The 13,143-nt window shown below is 41.9% G+C and overlaps 1 protein-coding gene across 2 annotated transcripts; it reads right to left on the bottom strand.

Annotated features, from left to right (window-relative positions):
- Window positions 1–2,547: 2,547 nt before the first annotated feature.
- Ndufb3 (NADH:ubiquinone oxidoreductase subunit B3) lies at window positions 2,548–13,103 on the bottom strand. Of its 2 annotated transcripts, none has more exons than XM_052749527.1 (3): window positions 12,931–13,103; window positions 8,226–8,385; window positions 2,548–2,828 (listed from the first exon to the last, which is right to left on the bottom strand). In XM_052749527.1, the coding sequence occupies exons 2-3, from the start codon at window positions 8,381–8,383 to the stop codon at window positions 2,672–2,674; spliced, it is 315 nt and encodes a 104-aa protein (XP_052605487.1). In that variant the 5' UTR covers window positions 8,384–8,385; window positions 12,931–13,103; the 3' UTR covers window positions 2,548–2,671. The 2 variants fall into 2 exon arrangements, with proteins under 2 accessions (XP_052605487.1, XP_052605486.1); XM_052749526.1 differs by having other exon boundaries at window positions 12,915–13,096.
- Window positions 13,104–13,143: the final 40 nt, after the last annotated feature.

Raw genomic sequence — 13,143 nt, 5'->3', positions numbered from 1 at the left:
TTAGTTATCCTAATCAATATGCAGTGGGCTGAATGTCTGTGTCCCCCTAAAAATATGTTGACACTTAATTCCACTGTGATGGTATTAAGTCTCAAACCCTGGGAAAATGGGAGAGAAGAGCCAGAGGCAGGGACATCTGATCATGTCCACTCTGGACTCTCCCAGACGTCCCTGCCTGTGGCTATGCCTCCCTTGTATCTACAATAAACTTTCTTCTTCATCATACCTAGGAAGAGTCATGTCTGAATTTCCTTTTTCTTTTTTTTCATTCATCTGGTGCCAAAACCTGGTACCAGTCATGTCCTTTCTTTTTAATTTTTTTTTTTTTCATTCAGTATTTAGAGGCAGAGGCCTTTGGGAGATTAGCTGATGAGGGCAGAGCTGTCATGAATGGAATTAGTTCCTTATTAAGAAAAGGCCAGAGTGAACACATTCCCCCCCACCCCCAGTACAAGAATCCACCTTCTATAAACAAGAAAGCCATCACCAACAAAGCAACTGTGCCAGCAATTAACTCCAGTTTCTTTCTTTTTTTTAATGATTTATTTTGTGTTCATTGGTGTTTTGTTGCATGTGTCTGTGTGAGGGTGTCAGATCCCCTGGAACTGGAGTTACAGATGGTTGTGAGCTGCCATGTGGGCGATGGGAATTGAACTCAGGTCCCCTGGAAGAGCAGCCAGTACTCTTAACTGCTGAGCCATCTCTCCAGCTCCCTTAACTGCAGTGTCTAATCATTACATTTTACCATTTGAATTTTATTAGAAATTCTGCCTCATTTAGGATTGCTCATTCTGACTTTAATTAGCTTGAGTACTCAAGAAAAGAATGTATCTTCTCAATAAACCATTTTAAATCTTTTTTTTTTAACAATTTTTTTTTTTAATGTTTGGGTGTTTTGCTGGCATGTATGTCTGTGTACCATGTGCATGCCTGGTGCCCACAGGGCAGAAGAGGGTATTGAACCTCCTGTATCTGGAGTTGAGACACCATATGGGTGCTGGGACTTACACCCAGGTCCTCTGGAAGAGCAGCCAAAGATCCTAACTGCTGAGCCATCTCTCCAGCCAGCCTCTTTTGTTGTTACGTTTCAAGACAGCGTTTCTCTGTATACCTCTGGCTGTCCTGGAACTCACTTTATAGATCAGGTTGGTCTTGAACTCAGATCCACCTGCCTCTGTCTCCTAAGTGCTGGAATTAAAGGCATGCGCCACCACTGCTGAGCTCTTTCCAGCCTCTTAATCTTAACTAGTGACTTAAAGATTTAACATGGCGAAAATGTCCAATTTATTAAAAAGTGTCAAGGTTTTTCTCAGCATGGCAACAGTGAGGATTAAGAAAATAGGATTAATGCAGAAAATGAACATGACGCATAGGGATCATCAACCAGAAAATGGATGGGGGTATGTCCCTCCAAACAGCAAGACCAACTCCAATTTTAAAACCTGGAGGCAGATAGCTGAGGGGCAAAGAGAGTGGTCCTACCCAGAACCGGACCCTACATGCTAGGAGATGGACCTGCCAAGCAAGATGTGGCCACTGCTATCCAATCACTTTGTCTGGATTTGAGGTCTGCTCCACAGGAGGGAATTCAGGCTTGGGACGGCAAGCCCGGCCAAGTCCATGGCTCAGGAGGTCCCAGGCCCCAGGAGAGAACTTCCTACCACTGTTTTGCTCAATGGTCACTTAGTCCAACTGCCTTTTAAATATTTATGCTTGTACTCACAGATTATCTTCCCTCTCAACCTGGGCCAGAGCTTTCTTTGTAGCCAGCAGCAACCAATATAAAGACTACTAATTGGTCAAAATGCTGAGAATAAATAACTGTTGAGTGCTCAGGACTGAACGGGACATCTCTATCAAACACTCCACAGACATACAGACAGACAGACAGACAGACAGACAGACTCAGGGAGTATCACAGAGAGGGGACAGAAGGAATGTAGGAGTAGGACAGCAAAGAGTGCCATGAAATGCTGTCTTCTGGGTGTGACATGGCTGCTGCACTGTGGTTACCTGCAAGACTCAGCCACCATTCCATCCTGGACACTGGGGGGCCCTAACTGTAGCCAAGAAAGTATTAGCCACCGATGGCTTACTTGGCGAGAGAGTCATGTTTTTGGGGTAAGGGAGGGGTGGTGTTGTGTGCTGCTGGAAAATTGTGCTAAGCTCCAGTAGACAACTCCACATCTATGCACATACAGGCTAACTGGATTCAAGTCATTTAAAAAAAAAGCCCTCTTAGAACACATCCATTTCTTAGGTTAGATTTAGTGGCTGCCTGTTACACGCAGAATACATCCAATACCCACCATTCCAAACAAAATCTAATATATATATATATATATATATATATATATATATATATATATATATAAATGTATATATGTGCATATTTATCTTATTTATTTTTTGAGACAGCCTCACTATGTAGCTTAAGCTAGCTTTGAATTCATGATCCTTCCTCCTCAGCTTTCCAAGTGCTGGGATTATAGATACATACATTAAATTTTTCTTTCTAATTTTATTTAAGAGTTACAAAACAAAACAAAGTTTTTCCTTACTTTATTAAACCATTCTTTCAAGGACAATCATATATATAGTCAAGGATGCTAGAGTGAGGAAATCTTAGGTTTACGAGATAGAAGTCACAAGATAATTCCAGATGCTGTCTTCAGTGATGCTTCTTATCATCATTCGGGGAGGCCAGCAAATATTCAGCCCCTAGAGCCACCACAAATGCAGCAAATCCCCATTTGAACCCTTTGCAAAACACGCTCATGAAGGAGACATTTTCTGCAAAGCCACCCATGTATCTCCAAGCCTCATTGCTGAAAAAGAGAAGAAAAATGATAATCACATGCAATTCTTGTTAATTCACTGAGCCAAATACATTTGATTTTCTTTTTTCTTTTTTTTTTTGGTTTTTCAAGACAGGGTTTCTCTGTGTAGCTTTGCGCCTTTCCTGGGACTCACTTGGTAGCCCAGGCTGGCCTCGAACTCACAGAGATCCGCCTGGCTCTGCCTCCCGAGTGCTGGGACTAAAGGCGTGCGCCACCACCGCCCGGCCGATTTTCTTCTTTCTTAAATACTGAAATGCTACATTAGTATTTTTTGTTCTTGTGGTTTTTGTTTTTTTGAGACAGAGTCTCATTATGTAGCCTGGCTGTCCTGGAACCCACTTTAGACCAGGCTGGCCTCATTGTGATCTCCCTGCCTCTGTGTCCCAAGTGCTGGGATTAAAGGTGTGCGCCACTGAGGCCAGCACTGTTTTCTTTGTTTGGTTTCTGAGACAGGGTCTCACTCTATGGGCCAAGTGGGCCTCCGACTTGTGCCATACTCCTGCTTCAGCCTCCTGAGCTCTAAGGCATGAACCAGCACAGCTGGTTCAGAGCAAGACTATTTATACTAAGTCACAGTCGGAATATTTCTGTGGCCGAGGATAATTAAGAATATATGACCAAGTTTCACATATAAACTATGAAGTTGTCTTCTGTTCAGAGTTGACTGCTATCTATCTACCTTACGTTAGTGTTGTGAGTATGAAGCATGCTAACGTACAGCACATTTTGGCACAGAAGGACGCAAACGGACATGATTACTACTCTCCAAGAGCTGCGCCTTCTCTGTCACAGAGCCTGAGCTTCAGAAGACTGCCCTCCTGCTCCGGTCCCTTCTTCTGACCATGCTGAACAGAGAGGGAAACGGGAAGCTGTGCTATAGGAAGAAGTGTCTTCTTGCATAGATAATCTAAATTAGTGGGAAATGACCTTATAGGGAACAAAAAAGAGTAACTTAAAAAAATGCCTCCAGTGCCTCACTAGAAAATATGGACACAAATCAAACTAGTTTAGATGCCAAAACCACACAAAGATGTTAGAAGTAGCTCTGGCTGTGGAACTCTGGAACTCTGGAACTAGACCAGGCTGGCCTGGAACTCACAGCCATCAGCCTGCCTGTGCCTCCTGAGTGCTGGGATTACAGGCGTGTGCTACTATACTGGGTCTGTTGCACATTCTGAACAAAATTTTAGGAAATTAAAACCAGCAATGTACAAACAAAAATAATTTATCACGAAGAAATAGGGCTCAGCCTAGAAAAGCAAGATTGGTTTAGTATTTGGAAATCAGTACAAGTAACTCACCACATTCACAGGAAAAAAAAAAAAAAAAGCTATCACCAACCCCTCAGTCGATCAGATTACCCAGCACTAATAACACTAATAACAAGCATGGGTGCTGGCAAGTCTTTCCAGTCCAGCTAAGGAGGTCGAACTAGGAACAGAACAAGCTGGGACAAGATGGCAAGACTGATTTTAAAAAAGAAAGAAAAAGTTGGAGAGACAGCACATAGCTATAACCCCAGTGCTCAGAAGCTGAAAGACAAGATTACTGTTCAGGATCAGCCTGAGCTACTTAGTGAGACCCCGTGGCAAAACCACCAGGGAGAAAAAAGGTAAGAGAAAATTCTCCGTTTCTTTTCCCATGTTACCCATTACAATAATGCAAGAAAAGAGGGAAGTTTACAGTGTGAGAAAGACACAGTGATGCTGTCTCTGTAGACAAAATGGTCATTATTCAATGAAAAATTTAAAGGATGTACAAAAAGATTTACTAGGGCAAAATTTAGCTAAATAATGAATGGAATATAAAGTCAGTATGTGAAAATTAATTACAATCTTGATTGTCAACAACACAGCTAGAAATTGAGATTTAAAATACCACTTAATAGTATCAGAAATATGAATAAATTCAACAAAATGTTCAAGATATGTATAAAATTCAAGAAAATAATGCTTAAAGGTTCAAAAAAGTAACAAATCACATGTGTTCTAAAAGACTCATTATTATAAAGGCATAAATTATCTCCAAACTGATGTGAGTTCAATAAAACATGGAAAAGATTAACATTGACAATTTTTGTGAAATAGTGAATTAAAATCCAAGTTGACTATTTGTAGAAACTGTATAGGCAAAAAAAAAAAAAAAAAAAAAGACCCAGAATAGCTAAACCAATGAAAGGTAATTGGAGATCACTATCCTATTAAAGATTGTGGTATTGGACCTAAGTATAGACACACAGAACAGAGAGACAAAACAGAGTCCAGAAACAAACCACATAGATATGGTATATTGATTTTTGACATATTTATCAAAGTAATTCAACTGGGAATAATCTTTTAATAAACGGTCTGAACCAACTGGATATCCACAGATAATATTTGTCTCCCTTCTTTCTTCAAATGAAACAAAGACTAACTCGGTGCCAGAGAGAGCTCCTTAGTGAAGAGGAGCTGCACTTCAAGAGGACCCAGGCTGGATTCACAGCACTCACGAGGAGTCTGTAACCCTCGTCTCAGGACCCAGCACCCTCATCTGACCCTCATCTGCAGGAACCAGACACATGTGTTGTGGAATATTATTTACGATGTATTACAGCTGATTATGCTGTGGAACGTTACCTTTTTTTTTTTTCTTTTCTTTTTTCTTTCTTTTTTTTTTTGAGACAGGGTTTCTCTGTGTAGTTTTGGAGCCTGTCCTGGAACTCACTCTGTAGACCAGGCTGGCCTCGAACTCACAGAGATCCGCCTGCCTCTGCCTCCCGAGTTCTGGGATTAAAAGGCATGCACCACCACCACCCATCTTTTAATGATGCAAAATTGTGCTGCATTCCTTTATGTTGCATTTGTTTAACTCTGTGAAGCTGTGTACTTTGCCTGTGTTAAACACCTGATTGGTCTAATAAAGAGCTGAATAGTCAACAGTGAGGCAAGAGAGAGGATAGGTGGGGCTGGCAAGCAGAGAGGATAAATAGGAGAAATCAGAAGAAGGATCAAGAACAAGGAGAGGAGGACGCTAGGGGCCAGCCACCCAGCCACCCAGCCACCCAGCCGCACAGCCGCACAGCCGCACAGCCACCCAGCCACCCAGCCGCACAGCCAGCCATGGAGTAAGAGTGAAAGTAAGATACACAGAAGTAAGAAAAGGAAAAAGCCCAGAGGCAAAAGGTAGACAGGACAAGTTAAGGAGAGCTGGCAAAAACAAGCCAAGCTAAGGCCCGGCATTCATAAGAAATAATAAGTTTCTGTGTGTATTATTTATTTGAGGGGTGGGTGGTGGCCCCCCCAAAAAGTATAGAGCCAAAAAAGTAAAATAACAGCCCATAACACATATGTGGTGCACAGACATACATGCAGGCAAAATACCCATACATACAAAGGTAAATAAAATTTTTTTTGTAAATAAAAAAAAAAAAAAAAATTAACTGAAAGTGATTCACCATACCTTAGTTCAGGAAAACCGTAGGCGGAGTGTGATGATACATGCCTGCAAACCCAGTACTTAGGAGGCTGAGACAGGACAACCAAGAGTCTGAGCCTGGCTTGAGTTATACACTTAACTGCTCAAAATGGATTAAAAAAATCTTCTAGAAAAAAAAAAATCTTCTAGAAAATATAGGATAAAATCCTAGATGAGACGGAAAAGTAACAGTGGCAAAAGGAAAAAATACTTAACTGAGAATTTACTGAAATATGAAACATTAAGGAAATGAAAAGACGGGTTATATACTGACATATACTCTGGGAAAACATTATAAGGAACTGTTACAACGCATAGCAAGAAGTCAAAAGACCTGAGGATACGTTGCACCAAAAACCAGATACACACACAAAATAATTATCATCATCAGCATTCATGGAAGGGGAGTGAAGCCACACCAAAGTTCTGCTGACCTATTTATTAGAAGGGCTTCATCTCTTGGACAGTTTTTTGAGATTGGCTCTTATGTAGCCCAGGCTGGCTTCCAATTTGATATATAATAACTGAGGATGGCCTTGTAATTCCAATCCTCTTGCATCCCCTTTCAAAGGCTGAGAGTACAGGCATGCACAACCATGCCTGGTGTTAGGAGAGCTGAAGTTAAAAAACTTAAAACACTAAGTACTGATGAGAACATTAAGCAACTGAAATTCTCATCCACTGCTGCTAGGATTGCGAAGCAGTACCATCACTTTAGGAAATGGTTTGCAGTTTTTATAAAGAGACCCATAGATTTATGAGATAACCCAGAAATCCCACTCTTAGGTGTTTATCCAAGAGAAATGAAAATAAATGTCCAGACAGACTTGTGAACAGCTGCAGCAACTTTACTCATAAAAAGAACCAAGAGCTGGAAATAATTTGAAGAGCTACTGTGGAAAACAAAACGTGTGGCGCACACCTTTAGTCCAGCACTCGGGAGGCAGAGGCAGGTGGATCTCTGAGTTTGAGGCCAGCCTGGTCTACAGAGGGAGTTCCAGGACAGCCAGGGCTACACAGAGAAACCCTGTCTCAAAAAACCAAAATCAACCAACAAACCAAACAAACAAAAACAAGTGTAAAAAAGTATTATGTTGGGCTGCAAAAGACAGGCTTTCTGGAATGGGTTTTATCCCTTGGTACTTAAAAACAAAACCAATAAGAGAGAAAACTCAGCTCCCCGCGCTCCCCCCCCCCCCCCCCCCCCCCCCCCCCCGGAAACCAACAACATCAAGAGAAAAAGGCTAGGGTGAAGGGCACACCCACAGGATTCTAACGTAGAAGGTGTTAGTAAGGGAAAACGAGACAGAAGCAGCGCAGGAGTTGTCAGGAGCCAGTCCTTGGCAGCAGCTGCAAAAGGCACAAACTTTCTGGACTAACAGAAATATTCTGCGTGATTTCAGTAGTGATTCCATAATTGCCCATTTGTAAAAACTAGCAAAATTATAATGAGTTAACTTTAAAATGGGTGAATTGTACTGGACACAAAAAAAGCTAAGAAGCTGTTTTTCACTGGGTGGTGGTGGCACGCACCTTTGATCCCAGCACTCTGGAGGCAGAGGCAGGTGAATCTCTGTGAGTTCAAGGCCAGCCTGGTCTACAGAGTTCTAGGATAGCCAAGGCTACAGAAGCCCTTTCTCAGGGAAAAAAAAAAAAAAAGCCATTTTTCAGACTATGAAATGGGGCAAGATACGGACTCTCTAAACTCATAAACCACTAGATCTGGGCCAGCGAGATGGCTCAGCGGGTAAAGGTACAGAAGACAACATGCGTTCTACCCCCAGGACCCACACGGTGGAAGGAGAGGCTTCCCCTGGATTGTCTCTATCTGCGCTTGCACTGTGGCAGAATCACGCCAGCCTCCCTGTCCCGGTATACAAAGAATAAAAGTCGCTTCAAAACAAGAAGACGTTTCTAGACTCATCTTACCGAGCCCACGGGTCCCTGAGGCCTCGTGCAGCAAGCCTCTTCTGGACAGTCTCTAATGGCGTCCCTTCTATTTTCCACTGTCTGTAATCTGGAAGTACCAACTTATCATGACCATGTCCATGTCCGTGTCCGTGATCGTGTCCATGCCCAGCTGCCATGTCTATAGGAAAAAAGTAAAGAAGAGAGACAGAGGTTGTAGATATCCAACAGCCAATTTGATGTTTACATTTCAAGTGGAATGTTTTGAAAAAAGACAAATACCTGAAAATGCTGAGTAGAAAGCTTTTATAAAAGTATACTATTATCACTTGGGAGGAAGAGGCAGACAGAGCTCTGTGACTTCCAGGCCAGCCAGGGCGACATAGTGAGACTTTGTCTCAAAAAAAAAACAAAACAAAAAAAGTATACGCCGGGCGGTGGTGGCGCACGCCTTTAATCCCAGCACTCGGGAGGCAGAGCCAGGCAGATCTCTGTGAGTTAGAGGCCAGCCTGGGCTACCAAGTGAGTTCCAGGAAAGGCGCAAAGCTACACAGAGAAACCCTGTCTCGAAAAACCAAAAAAAAAAAAAAAAAAAAAAAAAAAAAGTATACTATTACATAATGAGTGTATGCTCACAGTTAGGAAATACACATATACAAAATATGGAAATGAAAACAGTGAGTAATCCCACCACTCAGATACCTGCTTACTACTTATTGTAACAGTAAACACTTACTGAGCCTTTATGTGCCAGGTACATGAGACTTTATAGGTATTAACTGTACTGCTTCCTAAACAACTTTGAATTTAAATTAAAAATACAGATTTTTTTTTTCTAGACCTGGTGGCTCACAAGTTTAATCCCAGAGGCAAAGGCAAGCAGATCTCTGAGTTCTTCTAGGCCAGCCTGGTCTACATAGTGAATTTCAGAACAGCCAGGACTATGTAGAGAGACTCTGTCTCACAAAATAAACAAACGAGAAAAAAACAAAACAAAAACAAAACCCAACCAAATCAAAACAAAATAAAAAACAAGCAAACCACTTTTTACAGATGAAGACAATGAGACTCTAAGCAGTAACTTCCTGAAGATAAGAAGACAGTCAAAGCTGTAATTAGTATTTCAAGGTTGCATGCTAGTCTCAGAAGCCTTCTCCTAAAAACACCTAGATAACTCCCTCTCCCCACCTTTCGTCTGTTTTTCAAGGTAGAGTTTCTCTGGGTAGCTCTGGCTGTCCTGAAACTCAGTCCCAGAGATCCTCCTGCCTCTGCCTCTGGAGTGCTGGGATTACTGTTATTTCAAAATAGCCATAAATCAAACAATAAAATCTCAAATGTTTGATGGAAGAGTTTAAAATTATCGTTTTTTAAACCACTAATAGCTATAAAATACAAGAGAATCACTTCATCTTTCTGGACTTCCATTTCTTCACATAACAAGGCTAAAAAAATCAACCCTGCAAGACTGAGAAATGCAGAGAACACACTGTATTGTGCCTTCCATTTTCACATCCAAGTAGTAAGGCTATGACTGAGCACAACTGTTCTGAAAAAACTGGCATGACCTAGAAAATAGAACATTTGCTGGGTCTGGTGGCATATGTCTTTAAACCTTGCACTGGGGGGGGGGGGGGGTTAGGCAGGTGGATCTCTGAGTTCAAGGCCTGCCTGGTCTACAGAGCAAGTTCCAGGATAGCCAAGGCTACACAGAGAAACGCTGTCTCAGGGAAAAAAAAAAAAATTTGAATACCTACAGCCACCACTTCCTCTCCTGGATCTGTGCTCTCTTGTTAGGTAGCCACTAACATTTGGAATGTGGCTATGTAGCTAAAGAACTGGGAATTTTAATTAATTTAAATTTCAAAATAAATTCTTTTTTAAAAGAGAGAGAGAGAGAGAGAGAGAGAGAGAGAGAGAGAGAGAGAGAGAGAGAGAGAGAGAGAGAGATGTGCATGGGGGCAACCAGAGAGTTTTGAATTCCCTGGAGCTGAAGTAATAAAATGCGTGATTGTGAGCTGTCTGGTGTGGGTGCTAAGAAGTGAACTCAGGTCCTCTGGAAGAATAGCAAGTATCAAAGCAAATTCTAAAATCAATTATAAGAAAATACTAAAGGATCTTTGGAATTATCTGGGTGTATGAATGTATTTTTTTTTTTTCTGGAGCTGAGGACCGAACCCAGGGCCTTAGCAAGCGCTCTACCACTGAGCTAAATCCCCAACCCTGAATGTATTTTACATTATACATTATAAAACTTATAAAACACAAACACAGACCCAATATTTATATTTATGAAAATAATACACGTGTATATACTATATATATCTACATCTATCTATCTATCTATCTATCTATCTATCTATCTATATAGTACAAACATTTTTAAGACAGTATGATGTAGCTAGAGTTTATCTATCTATCTATCTATCTATCTATCTATCTAGTACAAACATTTTTTTTTTAAAGATTTATTTATTTATTATGTATACAGCATGTATGACTGCAGGCCAGAAGAGGGCACCAGATCTTATTACAGATGGTTTCGAGCCACCATGTGGTTGCTGGGAATTGAACTCAGGACCTCTGGAAGAGCAGTCAGTGCTCTTAACCTCTGAGCCATCTCTCCAGCCCTAGTACAAACATTTTTAAGACAGTATGATGTAGCTAGAGTTTTCCTGCCTGGCCCACAGTCAGGACAAATCTCTCTCACCTGCCAGTCCCACAGCCGCTCAGACTCGACCAAGTAAACACAGAGACTTATATTGGTTACAAACTGTATGGCCGTGGCAGGCTTCTTGCTAACTGTTCTTACAGCTTAAATTAATCCATTTCTATTAATCTATACCTTGCCACGTGGCTCGTGGCTTACCGGCATCTTCACATGCTGTTTCTCATTGTGGCTGCTGGCAGTGTCTCTCTCTCTCAGCCTTCCACTTCCCAGCTTTATTCTCCTCCTTGTCCCGCCTATACTTCCTGCCTGGCCACTGGCCAATCAGTGATTTATTTATTGACCAATCAGCAACACACTTGACATACAGACCATCCCACAGCAGTATGAAATGTAGAATATTCATTAATGATAGAGTGTGCGCAAGACAGGTTCCTCTGTGTAGCCCTGGCTGTTCCGGAACTTGATCTGTAGACCAGGCTGGTGTTGAACTCAGAGATCCATCTGCCTCTGCCTCCTAAGTGCTAGGACTAAAGGCATGCGCTACACATGCTACCATGCTTGGCTTCCCAGTATATCTTTAAATGATGATATGTTTTATATATATATATATATATATATATATATATATATATATATTTTTTTTTTTTTTTTTTTTTTTTTTTTTTTTTGGTTTTTCGAGACAGGGTTTCTCTGTGCAGCTTTGCGCCTTTCCTGGGACTCACTTGGTAGCCCAGGCTGGCCTCGAACTCACAGAGATCCGCCTGGCTCTGCCTCCCGAGTGCTGGGATTAAAGGCGTGCGCCACCACCGCCCGGCGATATGTTTAATATATTAAATGATATTGTTTTTACTTTTAGTGTGAGCTAGAAAATTTACTATTACCTATGGGGCTTCCATTACATTTCTATTGGACATCATTACTTGAGAGAATTTCTGAATGTATATGACAAGGAACATGTTTTATCAGACTTTTTTTCTGAATGAAACACATATAACTTTATCACTGGGGTAAGTGCCACCCCATCTTACATGAACACTGTTTCATTTACTTGAGACAGTCTTATCTAATTCAGTCTGACCTCAAACTTGGTATGTAGTCAAGGATGACTTTGAACTCTCAATCCTTCTGTCTCTCTCTCCCCCAAGTGCTAGGAGTACACACCTGTGCACAAGCCCAGTTCCTATTTTTAGGAGAATCTTTATTTAAAGCCTTATTTATTTGTGTGTACATGTGCCCACGTAAAGGTCGGAGGACAACTTAAAGGAAGTGGCTCTCTCCTCATACAACGGGGGAAATGAGTTATACTGCATTGAGGACTCAACGACAGCAAATTATTTCACTTTTAAAATTACTCATTTAAGAACAGAAAAGAAATAAATTCAAAAAAGAACGAATATATAATTATAGAGAATGTAAACGCTCTCTGCTTATGTCAGAAGTCAACTTATTAGTTAGACGATGATCAACCTCCGCTAAAGGTGGCCTGTTCTCGCACAGGAAGTGTTGACTTACTTTCCCTAAGGAATGTTACTTCCACTACATGTAATTTTACATTTTACCAAGGGCTTTCAAGTATATCACTCCAATTTCCCTCACTCAGAAACTGAGGTGACCATAGAAACATAAGAAAATAAAGACAAATGAAATGCTATTACTTTAGGACCCCAATCCTCAACCCTAGGAATATGCAATAGACATGATTTTGTGAGGCATCCGTTGGGACTTTTCTAGTTTAAGTACTGTCGGATCGGGAGCTGTTCTTTATCCAAACACAACCCCAAAAGCCAGGAGGCGAGGAGACAATTGCATGTGGTGGCGGCGGCGGCGGGGGATGAGGGTGAGGGGGCATCTTTGGGATTTAACCAGCAATTCTCACGGCATCCTCCATCCGCCTCCGCTCAGCTCGGCTGTACTTGGCGGCAGCGCTCCCCCCTCCTCCCGGTCAGCGCTGCTCCCTCTCAGCACGCTCCCTTCTGCACTTCCCTGAATACAGTCTCGATTACTCCTCATCCAGAGGTCTCCCACCAAACTCCCTAAATTACCTGACAGCAATCTGACCTCTCAAGACACTCAAGGTTCAACCTTCCAGCTGGAGCCAACCGGAAACGGACGTTGTCTCCTCGAGTTCCTTACGGCAGGAACGCGGAGGAGATCTTATAAGCGTTCCGGTCCGGGCGCAAAGCTCCCAGACAAGGTAGAGACGACCTGCGGGAGCCTGGAAGTTGATATTGTTTCCCACGCTTTGCAGCCGGGAGCCGACTGAGCTAGGAG

The sequence above is a fragment of the Peromyscus californicus genome, unplaced genomic scaffold (genome assembly GCF_007827085.1).
Source record: "Peromyscus californicus insignis strain IS unplaced genomic scaffold, ASM782708v3 Scaffold_21__1_contigs__length_65335640, whole genome shotgun sequence".
Taxonomy (NCBI): domain Eukaryota; kingdom Metazoa; phylum Chordata; class Mammalia; order Rodentia; family Cricetidae; genus Peromyscus; species Peromyscus californicus.
This window is presented reverse-complemented; position numbering and strand designations above follow the sequence as displayed.